The 23,880-nt window shown below is 41.3% G+C and overlaps 1 protein-coding gene and 1 long non-coding RNA gene across 3 annotated transcripts in view; one reads left to right on the forward strand and one right to left on the reverse strand.

The window, feature by feature from the left end:
- Nucleotides 1-1,374, reverse strand: part of LOC120396420 — a 30,711-nt gene extending 29,337 nt beyond the window's left edge. Inside the window, exon 1 of one of the 2 annotated variants that reach the window (XR_005593121.1) lies at nucleotides 1,136-1,374. This is a non-coding gene — a long non-coding RNA (uncharacterized LOC120396420). Of the gene's footprint in view, nucleotides 1-667; nucleotides 780-1,135 lie in introns of those variants that run through there. The other variant, XR_005593122.1, reaches the window with a different exon arrangement.
- Nucleotides 34-22,458, forward strand: NFE2L3 (nuclear factor, erythroid 2 like 3). Its single transcript, XM_039521244.1, has 5 exons — nucleotides 34-674; nucleotides 15,076-15,255; nucleotides 17,084-17,167; nucleotides 17,609-17,716; nucleotides 20,452-22,458. The coding sequence occupies exons 1-5, from the start codon at nucleotides 210-212 to the stop codon at nucleotides 21,700-21,702; spliced, it is 2,088 nt and encodes a 695-aa protein (XP_039377178.1). The 5' UTR covers nucleotides 34-209; the 3' UTR covers nucleotides 21,703-22,458.
- The last annotated feature ends 1,422 nt before the right edge of the window (nucleotides 22,459-23,880 follow it).

A 23,880-nucleotide genomic window follows, 5' to 3' on the forward strand; every position in this document is an offset into this window, starting at 1 on the left:
CGCCGCCCTAGGGAAGGGCCGGTCCCTTCGTGGCTCGCTGCAGGAGCCGGAGCGGCAGCAGCGCGCTGGGCTCCTTTGTCTGGTTTCTCTTTCCCTTCCCGGCACAGCCCCACACACGTGCTGCCCCGGCCTCCCTGGGGGCGCGTCGCGGGCGGTGGGAGCAGGAGGCCGGCTGCTGGCGAGCCGCTGGGGGAGCTGCGTGAGCGGAGATGAAGCCCCTGACGAGGTGCTGCTGCTCCGAGGAGGGGCTGCTGCTGCAGGTCACCCTCCTGCTCAGCCTGGCGGGGCTGCGGCTGGACCTGAATCTCCCCTGGCGCCGGGCCCCGGACACTTTCCCTCCGCACCCCAAGTGCCCAGAGCGGGACTGGGCCCGGCTGCTGCTGCTCCGGGAGGTGCGGGCGCTGGGTGGCCCTTACATCCCCAGCACCCGCCTGGATGCCTGGCTGGTGCATGCCGTGGCCGGCGAGGAGACTGGGGCGCTCCCCTCCTTGCCTGTCAGTGGCGCCGGCGGAGATGGCCCCAGCGAGAGTGGTGCCCAGGAGGGCCCCGGCCACCCCCGCTCCGCCCGGGGGAGCAGCCTGCAGCAGCGGGCCCAGGAGGAAGGGGATGGAGGAGTTGCAGCGGCCCCCGGAGCCGAGCCCAGCCCGGGGGGCAGTGACTGCCCTACCCTAGAGGTAAGGGGTAGGGGAGGACACAGAACATCGCTCCCCGCCAGGGGTTTGGAGTCCGGAGGTAGCTTGGGGAGCCACAGGGTCGGGGAGGTGGGGAGAAGACCTGCCTCCCCTTCGCTCACCTTCTGCAGGTGAAAGCGGGTATCTACAGATCGGAGAGGAGGAGGAGTCTCGCATGCCAAGCATGGGGGGGGGGAATACATACATGCCCACCCTACCTCGAGGATGCATCCATGGCGAGATGCTCCTCACACTTTCCCCTTTTCTGGTTATGAAATAACTGGGTGTTACACCGTGTTGCAGACCTACTGGGGATGGCCCGGAATGCTGGGACCAGCTGGCCTCCTCGCCCCCTTCCACAAAACAAAATTTGGCAAAAGGAGATTCAGGTTTGGATCTGAATTCCCCAACTTGCGCCTGTCCCTATAATGGGACACATCCTAAATGTCGAGCGGCTGACATACCCACGCCGAACTTCCAGAAAGCCTGGATCTCAAAATGCTGTTTTCTTTCATGATTCCCCAGCTGAGGACGACGCAAATACCGCCCTCACTCCTCGGAGACAGAGACCTATTATTGTGTATCCTGTAACAAAAGGAGGAATGGGAAGGAAAAGGAGGCAACTTAAACTGTCAGAGCTTCTTCAAGAAGTGAGGACACAGCTTGACTTTTCTGCTGTCTGTAAAAAGACCTCCAAAACCAAATGATTTCATCTTGGGTGTGTGCTAAAAAAGTCTATACAGATAACAAGGTTCCATTATCTAATTTGTTCACTCTAGCACCATAACTGTACTCACTGATTATAAGTAATGTAGAGCAAATAAATAAGTAATTTTGGCTCTGGAGAGGTTATAATCTAACAAAAGCAGGTGAACAACTGGGTCATCAAGCAGACTACAGTTTTTAATTAACTAAGCAGGGACACATGACTATAGGACCCAATCCTGCAGAGATTTAACTATGTGTTTAACTTTACTCATTTTAAATTCTGTTGAAATCAGGGTTGCAGGATTAAGCCTTAGCTGTAAGTATTTTCTTAATGTATGCACATGGGCACTTTTAAAAGTAATTTATCCATGATCCATCAAAACTGGGACTGCACTATATAGTACTACTTGTGGTAGACCCACTATCTGATACCATGTTGGCGGTCATACATAGATGAATAATAACATTGAGTTGTGCAAACATACACCTCTACCTCTATATAACGCTGTCCTTGGGAGCCAAAAAATCTTACCGTGTTATAGGTGAAACCGCATTATATCGAACTTGCTTTGATCCACCGGAGTGCGCAGCCCTCCCCCCGCCCCCCGAGCACTACTTTACCGCGTTATATCCAAATTCGTGTTATATTGGGTGGCGTTATATCGAGGTAGTGGTGTATTTGATATATTTGGAAATCTAAAGTAAAATAATACTTAGATGACCATACTTTTGCATACTAGATTGTAATCTCTGAAGGCTAAGATTTTTTCAATAACTTGAGTTCAGTGATCAGCTGCAACTGATGCTGTCTAATTATTAAGAATACTTATATTGTAAAAAACCTCTTCTAATTTTTCTTAATATTAGGATTTTTCACAAGGATTAGCTTGGTTATGATTCTGTACTGTATTGATATTATTTGTGTAGGTAGTTGCAGAACTAGTTTCTCCACCCTAACCAAAAGGGATCACTGTACTGGAGTGAGGAATGATTCATTTTCTGTGCTAATTTAGCTCTGAACCTCTCTGGAGCCCTACTTCCCTAAAGTATAGAATGGTTGAGAGAGAGACTAGTAAACTGAATCCCAAATCTCAATACTCTTGAGCTGAAACATAAATGGGTTCCTAGAATGAAAAAATCCCGTGTCTTCTCCAACAAATTATCTATCTCCCTAATAAATGAACAGGCATAAAATGCATTGTAATTGGAAACTTTTATAGGATTGAAGACCCTTTCTCTTTATATTTATTCTATTATGGTAGTTACCTTACCAAACAGACACATTTGGGGGATATTTTCACATACTGAAAATAGTATGTATGGTCATTTTCTCTTTTGTTAATGTGTTTTTGAATAATCCTCTAGGGAAATTCCTGCTGTCTTTTCAAGGCCAGACCTTGTGCACAAGATGAAAGACAGAAGAGAAGTTTCAGCCTGTTAACAAAAGATGATCTCCATACTGTTAAAGGCCACCTATATTGTAAAAATGTGGCTGCAGTAATAAATAAGATTACAAGGCACTTCAGCTAATTTGTTGCTTTTACTTCTGCCTTTCATGAAAAGTAGTCCAGTGCTATTGCCAGCTTCCCACTCTTAGGGTGCGTCTACGCTGCTCATGTTACAGTGTGGCTGTGGCACTGTAAATGAAAAGTACAGTGGCTGATGTGTCCTGTCTGGGCATGCAATCATTTACAATACAGTTTGACCTGTTTTTTCTCTTTAGTCCTCTGAGAGAAGACACAGTGGCTTGTCAGTCTTTAAGAACAAGTAGAGCTGTATAGGTTTTTCTGCATTAGATTGTTACACAACAAATTGAGATCAGCCTAGCCTTGGTATTTACTGTGATGGAACCAGACTGTCATTAAATGGATTTTTGTAATAAAATGTAGGCTTCACAATAATGTACTGTTGCCTTACTAATCAAACCAATCAAGTAAAAATCTAGTAAAAATATGGCTTGTAAAGTAAAAATGGTATAAATGACTAATAGCCTTGTAAAATTAATGGAACTATGTTTAGCATGTTAAAAGTGACATTTATGTGAGTAGGCTGTTCACTGCATACTACTACTCACATGAGTAAAGTTAAACATGTACATCTTTTTTTTCTGGATCACACACATAAGATTATATTATATAGGCAGAAGACTATAATTTTTGCATTGCTACAATTTTAAAATTGATGTCCCATGGATTCTTACTGAAAATTGCTCAAGAAATAAGTAAGGAGGAGTTTGAATGCAGAGAGGGAGAAAAGTCAATGTTGGAAAAGGGACCGAGACAAGGGTAGAAAAAGAATATAATATTTTGGGTTGTGCTAGATCTAGCAAATGAGTGGGACCCGTTTTCTAAAAATACCTTAAAAGGTGTGACTTTTGGAGTTTTAAAGATCTCAGCACTGTGACCATGCCTGCATGGGTCACAACTGAGAATACCAAATTCAGGACAAACTGCTGAGAAATACACCCCAGAACTGGTGGTTATTCCCCCATAAGATATATCAAACCAGCAACAAAAGTAAACTTCTGTTTCGCCCACACTGGCTAACAAGAAATCAGAAAAGCAGTTTCCCTAGGCATTCCAGTTCTTGTGTTACCACCAAAGACACTGGATTTAAAGATGAGTGGTTCATTCAAACGAATCTCATCAAATAAAAGGTTCTTCTGATCCCAAAGGACCAGCCACACACCCAGGTCAATATATAACTCAGATCTTACCCAAAAATCATGCTGATGCCAATCCTTGAATATCTAAAGGTTTATTTATGAAAAAAAGGTGAGAGTTAAATTGGTTAAAGGAATGCAATACATAAAATAAATGCAAAGTTTGTGCATCAGGCTTATAGCAGTGATGGAATAAACTGCTGGCTTGATAAGTCTCTGGTTGCTTCCAAATCATGGGAAAGACCTCAGTCCCTTGGTTAGAATGCTCCCATTTGTATAAGTCCATAGTTCAGAGGTTTGAGCAGGAAAGAGACAAAAGGAGGTGTTTGCTGGGCCTTTTACAGCTTCTGCCATGTGAAGGGATACCCATTATTTCAAACAAAGCCCTCAGCAGCTAGTGGAAAATTACAGGTAAAAAATGGGGTTTGGAGTCACATGGGCAAGTCACATGTCCATGCATACTTTTGCTTAGTTTTTACAGGAAACCATTACCTATACTTCAAATGGAAAGTTCACAGAAAAGTCCATTCAGTGTAGATGGGTGTCTCCCATGGTCCATTGTGACTTGTGTCCTTTTGATAGGCCACCTGATTTACATAGCCCCTCCAAGATGTGCTGGCTAACTACCTTGTGGGCGTTACCCCAGGAGCAAACATTTGAAATCCAGGTATAGAGCCAATACTCATAACTTCAAATACAAAAACAATACATGCATATAGATAGCATGATCATAACCAGCAAATCATAACCCAGGGGTAGGCAACCTATGGCATGCGTGCCAAAGGCGGCACACAAGCTGATTTTCAGTGGCCCATAGCTGATTTCACACTGCCCAGGTCCTGGCCACCGGTCCAGGGGGCTCTGCATTTTAATTTAATTTTAAATGAAGCTTCTTAAACATTTTTAAAACCTTATTTACTTTACATACAACAATTGTTTAGTTATATATTATAGACTTATAGAAAGAGACCTAAAAACGTTAAAATGTATTACTGGCACGCAAAACCTTAAATTAGAGTGAACAAATGAAAACTCGGCACACCACTTCTGAAAGGTTGTCGACCCCTGTCATAACCTTTATAGACAGCTTACATGCCATGTTTTGTATAAGATTTGTTGCAAATATATAACTGTGGTTGCAACAAAGATCGATATGGTCATATTTTAATCAGATAACACCACAGACCCTTAAAAGGTCTGAATATGGAGTTTTAAAGCTCTTAGCACAGCACGTTATGTCATTCTTATCCATGTTGCAATAGCATCGGTCCTCAAACACAGGAAGACACAATCCTTGCCTCAAGGAGCTTACAGTCCAAGAAAGAAGTTCACAATCTAAGGCCCTGTTCTGCAAAGACTTATGCATGAGAGTTGTCCCATTGAATTCAGTGGGACTGTGTACATTCATAAGGTACTCACGTGTAAGTGTTTGCAGGAGTGGGATGTAAGAATTGGAGTAGAACTTTCCTTTCAGAGGCATTGGGGTTTGCTGCTTTTCATTCAAGAGAAACAGTTGGGGACTGCTTGGGTCAGAAGACTAGTAATGGGATATGGAGCCTTGTGATGGCTATATTACTTGCCTATGTGGTCAACATCACAGCAACCAGTATTACAGCTGGCATTAATCAGCACCTGGCTCGCAGTCTTGGCCGAGATGCCAAAGACCTGAGTAAGCATTGAAGCTGAACTCCTGACTCTGTCCAACTCAGGAGTGAGACACATTGATAGTGCTGGGGAAAGCTATGTCCCCCACCCAAGCTGGATTTGCTGTGTAGCTTAGCTCCATTTTCCAGGGCTATGTTTGTCTGGTACCTTGTGCAAGTACTGAATTCACACACACAATTACAAAATGCCTGCTTTAATTATTAATTTAATTACATTGTTTATAAATTATGAAAGTCAGGGAAGCAAGGGCTAATTCAATAATGTTATTGTTTGTTTTCATAACTGTCTACAAGTCCATGTTTGGGGATCTTATTTTAGGGGAGTTATATACAGCCTGTGAATAGTACCCAGTAAATTCTGCTATCTTTTTTTAAGGCAAGAGCAGTTGAGGGAGCTAGGATACTATAAGGATATAACCTGATCCCTAATTTTAAACTTGTTGAAAGTCTTTACATGGAATTAGAACTATTTGAATTGTACAGTATAATTGCTTTTTCCAATGAGTGTTGTCATTTCAGTGAAGTAATGCAGATTTAGTTTTTGTAATGCAATTCTTAAATTCATATTGCTGGTAACAATATATGATCATAGAAATGTAGGGCTGGAAGGGACCTCGAGAGGTCATCGAGTCCAGCCCACGGCACCAAGTAAATCTAGACCATCCCTGACAGGTATTAGTCCAGCCGGTTCTTGAAAACCTCCAATGATGGGGATTTCACAACCTCCTTTGCAAGCCCATTCCAGAGTTTAACTACTCTTATAGTTAGAACATTTTTCCTAACATCTAACTTAAATCTCCCTTGCTGCAGATTAAGCTCATTACTTTTTGTCCTACCTTCAGTGGACATGGAGAACAAGTGATTGTCATCTTCTTTATAGCAGTCATTAACATATTTGAAGACTGTTTTCGGCCCCCCCCCATTGCACCTCCTCCCCAGTCCTCCTTTCTCAAGACTAACATACCATTTTTTAACCTTTCCTCATAGGTCAGTTTTTTCTGAACCTTTTATCATTTTCATTGCTCTCCTCTGGACTCTCCAGTTTGTCCACATCTTTCCTAAAGTGTGGCACTCAGAATTGGACACAGAATTTCACCTGTGCTGAATGGAGCAGGACAGTTACCGCCCCTGTCTTACATATGACACTCCTGTTAATACACCTCAGAATATTAGCTGTTTTACAACTGCATCACATTGTTGGCTCATATTCAATTTGTGATCCACTATAACCCCTAGATCCTTTTCAGCAGAACTACGGCCTAGCCAGCTATTCCCCATTTTGTAGCTGTGCATTTGATTCCCCCCCCCCAGTGAAGTACTTTGCATTTGTCTTTATTGAATTTCATCTTGTTGAATTCAGACCAATTCTCCAGTTTGTCAAGGTTCTTTTGAATTCTAATCCTGTCCTCTAAAGTGCTTGCAATCTTCTGTTAGCTTAGTGTCATCTGCAAATTTTATAAGCGTGCTCTCCACACCGTGAATGAAAATATTGACTAATGCTGGACCCAAAACTGAGTGGTGGTGTGTTCTGATTGTGCATCTTACAGCATGCTGCAGTGTGCCTAGGGTTTGAAAGAGCCAAGTGAAGCAAGAGGGCCAGAACAATAGAGTGTGGGTCAGACTTGGAGGGCTAAACCTTAAGAAGTGTCTTGATGTGTGCAATGCAATCTCAAACATGTGGGAGGGCACTCTGGGTGTAGGATGTGCATAAGAGGCATTTATGGGAGAGAGTCAGGGGCATGCTGAGGCATGCTAGGGGGTGAATTGCAGGAAATGAAATGCAGACAGGAGCAAAGGTGAGGTCAAAGAAATCTGAATTTGATGCAGAAGCAGATCAGCAGTCAGGACCAGTGATTCAAAGAGAAGGTGACCCAGTCAGAGCAGTGGTCAGGGAAGAACACTTTTCTACAGCAAGTTAGATGGACTTGGGAGGATACACTGCTAATTGGGAAGGATCAAAAGAAAGAGACTTCAGTAGACGACATGAGAAATTACCAGGGTTTTAGCAGTAAGGATGGTAAGGAAAGGACAGATGTTTTTCTTATAGAGAAAGTACTGACAGGATGGGAGTAGTGGAAAAGGAGAGAAAGAGGAGTCAATTATAGCACCAAGGTTGTGTGATTTACCAACTGTGAGAACTGGGGCATTGTTGACCATGATAAAGAGGAGAGTGGTGAGATGGGTATTTTGGGGGAGGAGGACAGGTGAAAGAGAAAAGGAGTTCTTTGTTCACTATGGTCAGCCTGAGGGAGGGACTATATTTATTCCTGGATGTCTAGAGACACTTGCAGATGTAGGACTGAACAGAGAGGATAGGGAACAGAGGTAGATATGGGAGTTGTCAGCATAGAGACTTTAATTATCACCATGAGAATGGATGAGGTTGCTCAGAGGTATGGTGTTGTAGGAGAAGAAGAAGAGGAGGGAGCCTGGAGACTCTATTAGAGAGGAGAAGCTACGAAGGGGAATCCTGTCAAGAACGGAATTACAAAAGCCCAAGGAGGAGGGAATAACTGATAGTCAAAGGCAGCAGACAGTTTGAGCAGGATGAGGCTAGAGAAAAGGCCCTTGAACTTGGCAGAGAACTTAGTGAGAATGGCCTTAGACGAGTCAACAGGCTGGAAGTCAAAGTGCAGATTGATGAGAAAGATGGAGGAGAGGAAACAGGAAATGGGAGAAGACGACTTGCAGAAGGAGTGTGGAGGTGGAAAGAGGAGGGTGATGGGGCTGTAGATAGGAAAGTGGGGGGAGGGATAGCTCAGTGGTTTGAGCATTGGCCTGCTAAACCCAAGGTTGTGAGCCCAATCCTTGAGGGGGCTACCTAGAGATCTGAGGGAAAATCAGCACTTGGTCCTGCTACTGAAGGCAGGGGGCTGGATTCAATGACTCTTCAGGGTCCCTTCCAGTTCTATGAGATAGGTATATCTCCAAATATATATATAATGGTCTACACTAGAAATGCAGACACAGCTTATGCTAGCAAAAAAGTCCATGTAGAAGCCTGTTTAACTTAAACCAGTTTGGTGAGCAAAATAAGCTATAGCAACAAAAGCACTCTTATGCTGGTATAACTGCAACTACATGAGGGCTTTTGTTGGTATAGAAATGTTGTCAAAAATCAACACCGTAACTGACATTGCTATACTGGCAAAAGTTTCTGTTGTAGATTTGGTCATAGGTAGTGGATGAAGAGAACTCAGGAGGGAATACAGTTTGAAGGGAATAAGGAAGAGAATAGTAAATAAACAAGCTGCTGTGTTGTACAGTTCACAAGGTTTATTATTTAGTATTTGTATTACTGTAGCACCTGGCTTCCTGGCCCATGACTCCTATTGGGCTAGGCACTGCACAAACACAGAACAAAATCCATTTTACAAATCACTTTGTCCTTTCTATTAATAGTCTTTCCTTCAGGCAGAAATTAACTCTTGGTGTAGAGGGCCAATGCAAGGCCAAACGCTTTGACTGAAAACCTAAAGGTCTATTAAATATTTTCTAGAAATGCTTTAAAAGGCTAATTTTTGAATGTTTTAAAGGGATGTCAGTGATTTTTCAAGTTATGAACCATACAGTAATTGAATCTATAGTAAGTTAATAAAAATATCATAGCACTATGTATTTTGCTTCTAATTCTGTCCATCACTACTTGCATTCTAAGGGAGGAGTCGTATGTATAAATGTGTGTGGTATATTGCATACACACACTTAACAGCGTGTTTTCAAGTAAACATGATGGTTGACGTAGTAGACCCAGTGCTGTGTAAATACTTCCCTCTTCCCCCCCCCCCCCCCGCCCCGTGTCTGTTTGATCCAATAGACTTTCATGACTGTTCTGAAGCCAACAAGGGTATCTTCAGTAGCATGCGCCTATTTGCAGCCCAGAGTACATTTTCAGGATTGAGATATTGGAAATAATAATAGATGTTAGGTGCATTTGAAGCCACGGCTATAATATTCAGTTAACCTAAATAACTAACTTGACTAATTTTAGCAATCTTAATAAAATGCCTAGACATGGCATTACATAAAATATGTAATCCAAGGCAGCCTGATTGTCATAATCCTGATATTTCCAGTTCTACTGTTTTATCTTTAAAAATTTAAAAAGTGTGATTATATTTCAAAGGATAATGTCCCTTTCAGAGGACTTTAAATGTCTGTGTCTGAGGGGAAAAAAGGATGTTTTGTTTCATTATGAATGTAGAGGACTGCCTTGATACATGTTCCTTTTTAGTGCAGATTAAGCAGATGTCAAACAATTTGTAGAATTAATTATATGTAGCTTTATTTAAAGTACACAGACAAATAGCAGCAGCAGTAATCAGATAGCAAGCAGCTGTATAAGAACTAGGTATTTTTATTACTTAATCAAACATAGTAAAATAGACACTGCTGGTTGTGTAACCAGTATCTGTAGCTCTTTTGCATAGGTCTGTCTTGTACTGTATGGTGTAAATTTGTGTAATGTGCAATTTGACTTTGTTTAAAGTGTAGAGAACTTGGTGAAAAAAATCACAAAAATGTTCAACTAGTGATGCTTCTTGCCAATTTAGCAGGACAAAGAATGCATTTTAGCTTAAGAGCAAGCTGTAGCTTGAGAAATCTGTTAACATCTATTTTTGTCTTTGATAAAGTTATCTATAGTTTTACAAAGGAAAAGGGACAAAAAACCCATAGCAAAGCAACACACAGATTAACAACAACAATGGAGTGAGTATTTCCAGTCCAGGCTTAAAACTAAATATAATGGAAAGTGAATAACCAGCAATAAAAACAATGTCCACACATAATCGAGGGTCAAGTTTGGAGCGTTTGACTCACTGTGAAATGCATGCCCTGAAGCAATGATGGGTGGAAAGGCAGCGAATGCTGGTTTGTACTGTCTGCTCCTACTAGAGATGAGACCTCTTTCCCACCTGTGTCTTAATACTTTGCACTCTTTAAACCTTACTTATGAACTAAGTCCATATTGTTACTTCAATGTTAAAGATTGGTAAATTGAAGCTGAGAGATTAAGTGATTTGTCCTAGACTGCACACCAAGCAAATGCCACAACCAGGATTAAGAACCCAGGCCTCCTAGATGCAAGGCTGATGCCTAATCCACTAACTAGATTTACTCCCAAATTCTATTGTCTAGTGCAGGGGTAGGCAACCTATTTCACACGAGCTGATTTTCAGTGGCACTCACACTGCCTGGGTCCTGGCCACCGGTCCAGGGGGCTCTGCATTTTAATTTAATTTTAAATGAAGCTTCTTAAACATTTTTAAAACTTTATTTACTTTACATACAACTATAGTTTAGTTATATATTATAGATTTATAGAAAGAGACCTTCTAAAAACGTTAAAATGTATTACTGGCACGTGAAACCTTAAATCAGAGTGAATAAATGAAGACTCGGCACCCCACTTCTGAAAGGTTGCCGACCCCTGGTCTAGTGTAATTAAAAGCAACAAGTGTCAGAGGTGAGAATAGAATTTGGGATTCCCTGGCTCTCAGCATTGTGCTTAGTGCACTAATCCAGAGTTGTCAAACACGCAGCCTGTTCAACATGATGCGGCATTTTCAGAACCTACAGATCTTAAGTTTTTTGTTTGTTTGTTTTGTTTTTTAGAGTAAGTCTCTACATAAGAATGGCCACTCTGGGTCAGATCAATGGTCCATCTCAACCTGCAGCCTGTGGGCCACTTACAGCCCAATCAGCACACAGCTGCAGCCCATGTGACATCCTCAGGGCCATACAGATAGTATATATATTGTGTGGATGCAGCCTACATAATACATAGAGAGCTGCATATGTGGCCCGCAATGGTAAATAGGATCAGAACCACTGATCTTGCCAAGTATCCTATCTTCTGACAATGGCCAATGTCAGGTGCTTCAGATGGGATGAACAGAACAGGTAATGATCAAGTGATCCAACCCCTGTCTCCCATTCCCAGATTCTGGCAAATAGAGGCTAAGGACACTTCAGGTTTTGCATCCCTGCCCATCCTGGCTAATAGCCATTGATGGCCCTATCCTCCATGAACTTTAGTTATAGTCTTGGCCTTCACAACATCCTCTGGCAAAGAGTTCCACAGGTTGACTGAGTAGTGTAAAGAAATACTTCCTTTTGTTTGGTTTTAAACCTGCTGCCTATTAATTTCACTTGCTGACCCCTAGTTCTTGTGTTATGAGAAGGCGTAACTAACACTTCCTTATTTACTTTCTCCACAAGTCATGATTTTATAGACCTTAATCATATCCCCCCTTAGTCATCTCTTTTCCAAGCTGAAAAGTCCCAGTCTTATTAATCTCTTCTCATATGGAAGATGTTCCATACCCCAAATCATTTTTGTTGCCCTTTTCTGAACCTTTTCCAATTCCAATATGTATTTTTTGAGATGGGGCGACCACATCTGCATGCGGTATTCAAGATGTGGGTGTACCATGAATTTATAGAGAGGCAATATGCTGTGGCTCTAGCCCTTATGGTTATATAGAAAATCTTCCAAATATGACTTCTGCAGAGTTGTCTTCCTGAGTCTGTGGACAATCTGAAATGGGGTGGCTCCAGGCCCCAGCATGCCAAGCGCGTGCTTGGGGCGGCATACCACGGGGGGCGCTCTGCTGGTTGCCGGGAGGGCGGCAGGCGGCTCCGGTGGACCTCCAGCAGGCGTGCCTGCGGAGGGTCCGCTGTTCCCACGGCTTCGGTGGAGCATCTGCAGGCACGCCTGCGGGAGGTCCACTGGAGCCGTGGGACTGGTGACCAGCAGAGCACCCCCCGCGGCGTGCCACCGTGCTTGGGGCGGCGAAATGGCTAGAGCCGCCTCTGATCTGAAACAATGGCTCTGAGAAGTGTGAACTTCCCCACCCCATTGATTTCATTGGATGTGAACGCTAAAGCCTATGCAGGTCCTGGCCTCCTGAAGCGCTAGGAAAGGATCTGAAAGCTATCTTTGAATTGGTGGTGGCAGTAAAGGCATGAAAACCACTGACTTTAGTAGACTGTAGAAATATTTGACCACTGGTTTTGCCCTCATAAAGGAACTAACCATTCTGAAGCATCAGAAAAGCGTTTGTCTTCCTGATGATGGAACAGCTGTTAAAGGCTAGCCTAACTACACAATAGGCTTATAGCAGGCTATCAGCTGTTGCATATGTCCATTGTAGCTAATGCAATTTCAAAAGCTTTGCATTATCTACACTGCAAACACGTGTCCATTACTGTTCACAAAGCTGCTGCGGCCCAATCCCCCCATCCCCCAGAGGTGGAATGAGGTTGCGCCCTTTACATTTCTGCTAGGAATCCTGAGGATGCTGCATATGTTGCCGCCCCATTCATAATTTTCTATTTATGCTTGCCCTTTGGGACACCACATTGTGGCTGTTATCCTGCAAGCTAAAGATTCCTTCATGCCACTTCTCAGTCATCCAGAAAGGTTGCTTTTGAGGGGTAGATTTGCTCTTTTATGCTGGGCTGAACACACTGTGTTGCTTTCAGCATGCTGTACACCTACTAGCCAGGGGGAGCTGCTGCAGGGTTTTTCTACCTATTTATCCATGACTTTATATCTCAGTTTTTGATTGAGATAGTAATGCATTATATTAATTTTTGTCAAATATAGGCCAGCTTTTTCTAGAATTAAAGACTTAGCTCTGATTGTACAAACACGTGTGTGTGTGAATAACTGTATGCACAGATGTAGCCCTACTGAACTCACGTAAGCATGTGCAGGAACATGACCTTCGTTATTGCAGACTAAAAATCTCACATCCTAAACTGCCTTCCACTGGTATTCTACTACAGAGGGCCGGGGGGGGGGGGGGGGCGGAAATTATATTTTAAAAATGTGCAGGTGTTTGGAAAAACAAATTGCTTCCTGATCTTTGTTCATAACAAGCACATTCTCTGATCAGTTCAACATATCTAACTATTTTCTCAGTTGCAGTTATATTGGAGTCTCCTTATTAGTACTGGGCTGCCCGGGGAGGGGGGAAGGGGAAGTGGGGCAATTTGCCCCAGGCCCCGCAGGGGCCCCCACAAGAATATAGCATTCTATAGTATTGCAACTTTTTTTTTAATGGAAGGGGCCCCCGAAATTACTTTGCCCCAGGCCCCCTGAATCCTCTGGGCAGCCCTGTATTAGTATCTGGGAATTGTATATTATATATTGTGGGTGGGTGGGTGTGTGTGTATATATATATATATATATATATGATAAAGACTTGCATCAGAGGAATTGATTAATGCACTTGAGGGCTGTTTACCATTGGAAAAGACTATTTTTAAAATTAAGGGTTCCTTTATGACTTTTGAAAAAGTGGTATAATAAAATTAGGGTCCTAAGTTACTTTGTTTCCCAAGAACATTTAGTACATTTTAAAATACTTTGTCTATGTTTTTAGGTTTATTGACAATTCAAATAGTTTTGAGTCTGTGTTTTGTATCCAGTTGTACTTAAAAAAAAGAGACACTTTTTGAAGTTCAGAAAAAGCTTTATATAGGAGAGAAACTGATACAAGCTGGAGAATGTATACAGTTCATGTCGGGGGATCAACAAAGCCTTAAACCTAAATTCATGGTGCTCCAACATACAATTTTGGAACAGAGATGGTAACACTTGGTATTCAATTGGAACCTACCTTTTCTGCTGTTGCTGAACATTCCATTCTAGAGAATGGCGTTAGCCATTGTAGATGTTGTCTTTTTAGTTCTCGTTTGAAAGTTCCGGTAGGTATGCTTCTGCTACCCGTTCTTCTCAAACACCAGAAACAACATTATTCTGATTTCAGTGTCTTCTGGATGTCATTCCACAATAACGCACTGAGATGGAATATAGTCACAATGTATCCACCATGCAATGAAGTTTTAAGTTATATACAGACAATTACAATAGTAACTATTCTGACCCCCCTCCTCCCTGACTGCCTACATGGAAACAATTACTCTAATAGCAATTGCAAACTCCTTCCTGCCATATCACCATGAGCACAATTTCATGTAAGTTGTGTGTCACTGCTTAGCATGTTTGTATATTAAAAACTTATGGCAGTGTCTGCTTTTATGTCCAACGCAATTGTGGGTCATCGTTTGCAGCTCTATACAATTCAACTACCCCCTGCTGGTGAGTGAAGCAGAAGAATATCTAGGTATACCATAGGGAGGGTCAGTATCCCCATATAAAACTGGAGATGCAGAGCGTACATTAGTGTATTACACATGCAGGATTCTGTCCTACTTTAGTCCTAGTCTCAGCTTGTCATGACATTTATATATGATCAGATATATGTTTCACTGGAAATTATATAATATGGCTGAATTAAGCGGTGGTGTCTTTTTAAAGATTACTTTTGACATTAATATACTTTTTCTGACTCTTCAGGATGTAGACTTGAAAACTGGTCAGGAAGCTTTGGATTACTATTATCTGCATAAAGGAAGTGAACAATCAGAATCACAAGAGGGGGAGGAGAAGATAAAGCAGGTGAATGAAGAAGAAAATGAACAAAAGGCTAAAAAAACTGAGGGGGAAGAGAGAGAAAATACAGATTCTAGCACTGAGGTAAGTGTAATGATACAAAAAAACCACACAACCCCTGGGTAGATGGTTTATTATTCGTTCTGTGAGTGCCAGCGGCGTATTATCACCTAGGTCAACAAGGCCTAGGCCTAGGGCGGCAAATTTGCAGGGGCAGCAAATTTGCTCATGACCCCTCCCCAACTCCGCCCCTTCCCTAAATCCCCAGCCCGCTTCTTCCCCCAGGCGCGCCGTGCTTCCCTCCTTCCACCTCCCTCCCAGGCTTGCTGCGCGAAAGCACTGGGAGGGAGGGAGAAGTGAGTAGCGGCGCGATCGAAGAAGGCGGCGCAAAGGTGAGCTGGGGCCGGTGAGTGCAGGGAGTGACTCTTGGGGGCGGGGGGGAGGGAACCGCTCCCTGCCCCAACTCACCTCCACTCCACCTCTGCCATCCCCCGAGCGCGCCACAACTCCCCTTCTCCCCCCTGCCTCCCAGGCTTACCGCAGGGGAGCAGAGGTGAGCTGGGGTCCGGGGGGAGGTGGCAATTTTTTGAGGGTGTAGGGGTGCCAAATTTGTTAATCCGCCACTGGTGAGTGCTATTAGGAAAATTAGTAAAGAGGCAATGTCTGGATGCTATTCTGTAAATATGACATTCCCAATCTCCTAAAAAATTAGGCTCCCTTTACAAATATGGTTTCACCTTGAAACATTCTAATCCTTCCAAAATCAGTCATCTTAAAATGAGTTTTTATTTTATTCTGTTCATTCTAGTTCTGAAGACAGCAGACCTTCCCTCTCCAAGCGTTCAAAATTAGCCACATAAATATTTGAGACAAGGATGCTAAATTATGCTGATTTCACCTTTACTATGGCGTATCGCAGTATAGATGGTGCTTTATGCTCACAGGATTCAGTGTTATGTAGGATTGGTCCTAAAGGATTAAATTTTGGGCGACTTGGTTGCCAATACCCAAGCGTTGCTGTATGTTGAAGGGGGGGGGGGGAATTACACCAAGGTTGCCACATTTTACAGTTACACTAAAGCATGGACTTAAAATCAAGTAGGCACTTTTGGCCTGTCTCTTTGCAATCTGCAATAAAGGGATTGCTCCTTCTTTTCCACATGAGAGCTGAGAATTTAATTTACAGTCACTTCGCCAGCAGCCCTGCCTGTTACTACCCAGTCTGTTTTCAATCTTTACTGGACTTAGAGGCTTGAAACGTGTTTCTACTGTTTGTCAGGATACCGGGTGCAGCTTCATTGAGGAGGAAAGCACAAGTGCTCCGTTTGTGGGGCAGTTGTGATGCTTTTAGTTGTAGGATCATTCTGCCCCTCCTAACAGCATAGCATTTCCTCTTCCAGATGAAGGTTCTATGCAGGGTCAACAGCTCCAGTGCATCTCACTATATTGCACTGTTCCAAAGCAGCAGCAAGTTAAGGAGAGCACCTGTGCTCTTTTGTACTTCTGGCAGCCCCAGCAGGGGCTTGAGGGACACCTTACATTTTAATGGGATTACAGTGTTCCACCTAAAACTTTAACCTAAAGATGCCACTGACTGGTAGTGTGGCATCTGCGTGATGGTGAAGATGTGATAGAAAGCCAAGATTTGCTTAGGTTTTTGCATATTTCAGACCCTTGTTCAAAATTACAAACCATTGAATCTGCATTAGCTCTTTTGCACTCGTTTGTGTCTGATGGTTAGAGCTGACGGGACTGAAACCAGAGTGGGAGGAGCAAGGGAGGAGAGGGAGCTCTCCCTCTATTTTTAAGCGAAGAAGGGACTGTGCTCCCTTCCCCCGCAACCCTTACTTTACCCCTTGTTTGTCTCTAAGGAATTGTGCTTTTCAAAATGTGTTTGTTTCCTCCACTACAGAGCAACAGAAATTCCATAGATTCCTTTCCCTTCTTGGAGGACTGTTTGCTGCTCCAGTCATCACAAACAGAAAACGCACTAGAGGTAAATGTGAAATTTCACAGCTGTATTAGCAATGGATTATAATTGGTATAGTTGGATACTTGGGATAGTCCATTTAATGTAATTAAAGAGTAAGCAAAGAGTATGTCACCAAGTCAGTTCAGTAATTTATCTGAAAACTCTGTTGTAAAAAGGTAGTCTGGTCATTACCTTTTAGCATAGTCATGACTTACCAGCTTCCTGAATCTGTAAAATCACATAACTTATTATTTGAAAACTGTTTCAAAATTCCAGTTCTTCCCAGTGCCCCTCGATGATATTCAACAAGACAGTTTATCTATGTAAAATAGACAAACTCATGCTTTTATTACCAAACGTTGACAGTATTTTCACAGTCTGTGTTTAGCAACCATGCGCCTTTTAATTGCTAGCAGTTTAAAAAAACAACAACAGATCTTGAAAAACTTCCATGTTTCTTTTAAGAGCAGAATTGAAAACACCAGCTCTACCTCCCAGTCTACAGCGGGGCTAGTAAATGATAACTCCATAGAAGAAATATGGCAAGACTTTCTTCTGTCACCTGAGCTACAGGTAAGTGTAGTAGATAGCTCAGTGGTTTGAGCATTGGCCTACTCAAGCTAGGGTTGTGAGTTCAATCCTTGAGGGGGTCACTTAGGGATCTGGGGTAAAATCAGTACTTGGTCCTACTAGTGAAGGCAGGGGGCTGGACTTTATGACCTTGCAAGGTCCCTTCCAGTTCTATGAGATAGGTACATCTCCATATATTAACTTTAGGTGTATATATATTGTTCTTCTAAAAATATACACACATCTGACTTGTGCAAGTGCATCTGAGATTATTTGCTTAATGAGCTGCAGTCTGATAAGCCCATTTGGAAGTGAAAATATGTAGGATTTAACTGTGTGGACACCTTGCCATACACTTCACAGTTGCTGAGGTGGAGAACATCATTGGCTCCGTCTAGATGATGAAGCCAAGTATGGGTCATCTGACTTTAAACAAATCCTTCCTACCATCCCCTAAATAACCATTAGACAGAACTTCATAACCTAACATTTTTCTGTTCTGGTAGAGATGACGTGTTATATGCTCGTTGGTTTATTCATAATACTTTTCTGTTTCAAATCCTGCTTCTGGCTCCAGACTTGGTTCTGTAACTGGACCGGTCAGTAGGTCTAATTTTGCTCTGTTATGTGTTTGTAAATCCCACTGTTTGCAAAGGGGGTTGCAGTTGCATAACAGAAAGCAGAAATAGGCCCTCACAATATGCAAAATACTGGGACAAGCATAGTTTCAGAATATAAACAGATAAATCTGAATATCAGATTACATAAATCTGCAAAATATGAAAACCTCATTATTTGATAAAGGGTCTCTCCCCACTTCCCAGCTCATTTTGAATGCTTTAGAAATCCTGTGTTACTAAAGTGTTATCTTTATGTACTGTGATATATTCACAATGAAGCACTGTACATAAACTAAGCTGTAAAGGAATCAGATATCAGAGGGGTAGCCGTGTTAGTCTATAAGGTGCCACAGGATTCTTTGCTGCTTTTAAAGGAATCAGAGTTTATCTAAATTCTCAAACCTTACTTTATATATTTCAAAGTATGTTTTGTGTCTAACTTTCCATAAATGTTACTAACATTTGGTACGTAACAGAGATTAAAGGGGGAAAATCTTTCTTCTTGTTTTTAATTTGTGCATTTGATAGTATTTTGTGTGCAGTGAGGTCTTTTATCTGTTTGCCCTAGTCTTTTGCACAGCAAGTTTTTTTTTTCTTTCCAAAAGTAAGAAAATGTGGCTTAAAATTTGCCAGATTTTGTCAGGGGCACTTTTAATACTTGAAACTACTTCATTTAATATATAAAAAAAAAAGACCAGCTTTTAGTTAGTCTTAAGACTATTTTTTGAACATTGGACTTGATAAGAATCAGAGGAGCTACACTGAGTGCTAGAGACTGAGTCAACAATTGACATTACAATCTGTTGTAATTATTTTGTACTGGTAGGAGCTACAAAATATAACCAAGGCCTGTGTACTCTGCAACAGTGTGGATCTAAATGCAATGACAAGGTCCCTGGATTCTTTGGCACTTGGAAATTGGAGGTTATGCAGCAGCTTCATTTATATTGAAAGATAAAATAATAATAATGAATTCAATATGATAATGAATAATACAATCTTGCTTCCCCCTATTTTGCATTAGCTGGAAATGCTAGAAGTTTTATATATAAATGTTGAAGGTGTTGATGGAGATAGTAACCTGGAGGTTTTGACAGCAGGAGAGAGAACAATTGGTGGTTTTAGTGGATGAGAAGGAAGGCAGTTTAAAGGTGTGTCTTTACTGTACAGTTAACCCACGCTGTTACTCAGGTGTTGCCCCTAACACCTTTCCAATCCACACACAAATATGTGACCCGAGTGTGATGGTGCTTTCAAACCAGGCTAGCTGTCCATCCTTCTGTATAGGCTAAAGTCCAAGTGACGCTTTCACTCAGGCTGCCCCTCTGCCCAGGAAGGACTCAGGCTAAATCACTAGAATGCTGGTAATCCTTCAGTGCCTTCTCACAACTCCTCCCATCTGCCCAGAATGGCAGACATGTTCTCCCACCATTCACTGGGAAAGACATGTCCCCAGAAGTCCTAGCAACACACACGGGTGAGTGCAGCACCAGTAAGGACACAGTAATTTGATTAAAGCTTTGCAGTGTGGCTGCTCTTGTGTGGGCTAGGCTATATTGGGTACTAATCACAAGTTATCTCTGCAGTGAGGACATACCCTGAGAGTGAGAGAGAAGCACATTGACTGGATAGGTCTTCCAGAATGAGCAGTAGAATAGCTAATGTTGACATCTTAAAACTAAACAGGACAATTTATCAAGCCATTATGCTGAATGTGGCAGTTCATAACTCGCATAGCTTGTTTCAAGCTGTCAGCAGATTTGGAAAGACAGCGCTGTAGTGGTTGGACTCTGCTCATATTTTTAAACGGTTAGTTTCACAATGATGAGGGCTAAAAACATTTGTTTTTAATCTCTTAAATTTGAGAGGACAATTCTGTGCTAAGGGATGAAGGCTGTGGGAAATTCTACAGTCGTAGACTAGATAGACCCTATGTGTAAGTAGGAAATAGTTTTTCCAGACCAGGTAATATAGAAAAGTTTAGTGCTACTGTGGATTCTAATAGGAGGGAGAATATTGAAAGAAAGAAAAAAGTGTGTATATGTATAGGTAAGGAATTTAGAAGTATTTAATTAGAAAAGTTGCTGATTCTATGTATTTTTTTCCATTTCCTTTTAGGAGATTTCACTGGGAGATACTCAACCTGTAGCTAGTAGTAGTAGAGGCATGAATTCATCATCCTCTCACTACACTGTAAATTTGACCCACGCTATTAACCATGATGTTTTCCTCCATGAAGCTATGTTACTAAGATCAAACCACAGCACTAGGGTAAATCCAGAAATAAGGAGTGTACAGAGACAAGAGTCCTTTCTGCAGTTAAATTCTAGCATCACAAACCCTGAATTATTACTTAATGGGACTAATTTGGGGTTATTTCCATCTGTTGACATTAGGAACCTAACACACCAGGATCTTCTTTCAGACCTTGATGAGAACCTATTTGATGAGATAAATCTAATGGCATTAGCATCGGAAGGAGGTTTTGATCCTATAGAAGTCTCTCAGCTTTTTCAAGAACCTGGCTCAGATTCTGGACTTTCTTTAAATTCAAGCCAGAGCACAACCTCTTCAAACAATTCTGATTCGTCATCTGTTTCAACCTGCAGTGAAGGTGCTGTTGGATACAGTGGTGATATAGAATATACTTCCCACAATGGCTTAGGAGCTGAAGGGGGTCATTACCCAGAGCATAGTAAACACTGCCATCTGGACTATCAAAGCAATTCAGACTATTGTGAGGAATCCACACTTCAACATATTCTTCATAACCATACTTACAATCAGCTGCCAAATAAATTAGCATCCACTTCTGAGCATCATTCTTCATCATCTGGGAAATCAAACAAAGTAAAGGGCAGGTGCCTCAATAGCACAGATAATCTTATCCATGATGAACGCCATGTGAAAGCCCTGAGAATTCCATTTTCTGTACATGAAATTGTGAGCATGCCTATTGATGTGTTCAGCAACATGTTATCGAAGTTCTATCTGACAGATACTCAATTATCACTTATACGTGACATAAGGCGAAGAGGAAGAAACAAGATTGCTGCTCAGAACTGCCGCAAACGTAAACTAGATGTGATCCTGAACTTGGAAGATGATGTGTGTAAGCTTCAAGCCCAAAAAGAAAGCCTTAAGAAGCAGAAATCTCAGTGCAATAAATCAATTAGCTTTATGAAGCAAAAACTATATGACCTTTATTATGTAATTTTTAGTAGGTTAAGGGATGACCAGGGCAGACCTGTTAATCCAAGCCAGTATGATCTTCACTGCAGTAGTAATGGCAGCATTTTGATAATACCTAAGAGACTGGTCACACCAGAACAGAAACAAGATAACCAAAAAGAACAGAAACAAAAATAAATAATAATAAGATCACATTATTTAGAACTCATTCTCCGGACAGTGTGGTCAATATAGTGGCATAAATGCTGGAGGCTAAGAATGCTTATGAACATGTTAAAGACCCAAACTGTAATATTTTGAGACTTGTGCATGTGGCCTGCATCTTTAATTATTGGGATGGTTTTTTATATATAAATATAGTAAATTGTCAGCACAGAGAAGCTACAGCAGTAAAAACCTGCTAGTTTAACTGAGCTGTTGAAATGTAATTAGAGTTATTGGAGGATGCCAGGCCACAAGCAGAAGTAGAATTTCTACTTAGTGTGGAGTTATTGCCTTTAAATGAGTTTGCACACAGTATTTGCAAATAAATATTTCACTGATATAATTGTATGGAAAAAGAGTTGGAGGGAGCAGACAGGTATATAAGTTGTCACACGTGGAACTAGGAGACTTCTCCCTATTTTGTAGAGAAATTGAAGGATCAATGCAAAAAAAAACAAAACAAAAAAAAAACACCGAAATTGAGATCAGATGGAGGGGGAAAAAAAATTATATATTTTCTTCCTAACTACAATAAACTCTTGGAAAGTAAAGTGGCCTTAGATTTTGATTTAGTTTGTTAGCACTGGCATAGTTTTTTAAAAAGCAAAAAAGACTTTGCAAATCTAAGCTTTGGCTTAAATTCCTGGTGGTTTTATGTATTTTTCCCTTTTTAGGGGTGTAAATTATTTTTTGTACTTTTTTTTTTTTTTTTAAAAGAACTGGAAGGGACCCGAGTCCAGCCCCCTACCTTTACTAGCAGTACCAAGTACTGATTTTGCCCCAGATCCCTAAGTGGCCCCCTCAAGGATTGAACTCACAATCTGGGTTTAGCAGGCCAATGCTCAAAGCACTAAGCTATCCCTCCCTCCCTTTTCTGAAGAGGTCCTGGAGTAGCGTGACCAGATGTCCCGATTTTTGGGTCTATTTCTTACCACCTCCCACCCCGTCCCGATTTTTCACACTTGCTGTCTGGTTACCCTATCCTGGAGACTATTCAGACTTTTTCTCTCTCTCGCAACATAAATAAATAAATACACACACACACACACAGTTGTAGTCTCAAGTAACTGGGATTGCTCATTAATTTTATACTTATTTTGACATTTTTTCCTCTAAATACATATTGAAATAGATTGTATCTGCTTCAACACTGTTACTCTATAGTCTTATGCCACTGACTTTTCTATGTAAACATGAAAGAATGCAGTAGTGAATCAGACACTTCCTATGATTTGTATCTTTTAAAATATGTGATGTACTGTCTGTCTTTTTTCAGTCTGGATAACTTAATTTTCCTTTGGATAAAAGAGAAAAGTCGCTTATTTTTCCTTAGGTTGTTTTAAATTAATCTTTTGTAAGAATCTTTACTATGTTTTTAAACAGAATTTTTAAAGTCTGATTTGCCAAGAGTTCTCAAATGTTCCAGGTAAAATCAACTGTACTATCTTACTTGCCTTATGATTGCTTAGAGTGAAGATATACTAGCTTTAGCTTAGGATGTGGATTTATCTGTGCCATGAAATCTGCAAAGGCATTTACATCCTTATTCACAATAGATCATTCTCCCTTTTATACATATCCTAAAACAGGTCTGAAAAGGTATTATAAGAAATAAGTACATAGTGATAAGAACTTACACCAAAAAAATGTTATCTTTCAAGTATTATAAGCATCAGATACAGAATGTAGTTATGTGGCTATCTGGTATCCTAACACAAAAATTGGGACCTAGTTTAAAAAAAAAAAAAAAAGCTTAGTATAAGCACACCACAGCAGCACTGTCCAGTAACTCAGAGAAGTGCTATACGAAACATGTAAGATGTTGTACACACAAAGGAAATGCCAAGATGACTTGTATTTCAAAGAAAAATTGGATGAATATGCCATTTGTCATGGCATGAATTAAATTTGCTGCACCTATGTTTACAGTAATTAGAGCAGCAGATGCAAGACTATATTTTGTATAACCAAGTACCTACTTTCCTCCTCATAATGCAAAAAGTTACCCCTGACAGAGTAATAGTCTGCTCCTATACAATACTCCATTCACACTGTGTTTGTACATTAAAAGATTTCTTTCTATATATGTCCAAGTTCTTTTAGTAGTCACATCTCTTAGAACAGTGGTTTTCAAACTTTTTTCCTGGGGAC

The sequence above is a fragment of the Mauremys reevesii genome, linkage group 2 (genome assembly GCF_016161935.1).
Source record: "Mauremys reevesii isolate NIE-2019 linkage group 2, ASM1616193v1, whole genome shotgun sequence".
NCBI lineage: Eukaryota > Metazoa > Chordata > Testudines > Geoemydidae > Mauremys > Mauremys reevesii.

What these genes read in the sequence shown, in the direction of transcription:
- NFE2L3 (XM_039521244.1), top strand. Translation starts at nt 210, where the DNA reads ATGAAGCCCCTGACGAGGTGCTGCTGCTCCGAGGAGGGGCTGCTGCTG. An exon ending in GTGACTGCCCTACCCTAGAG is followed by an intron (nt 675 to 15,075) that starts GTAAGGGGTAGG and finishes CTGACTCTTCAG; the next exon opens with GATGTAGACTTGAAAACTGG. An exon ending in ATACAGATTCTAGCACTGAG is followed by an intron (nt 15,256 to 17,083) that starts GTAAGTGTAATG and finishes CCTCCACTACAG; the next exon opens with AGCAACAGAAATTCCATAGA.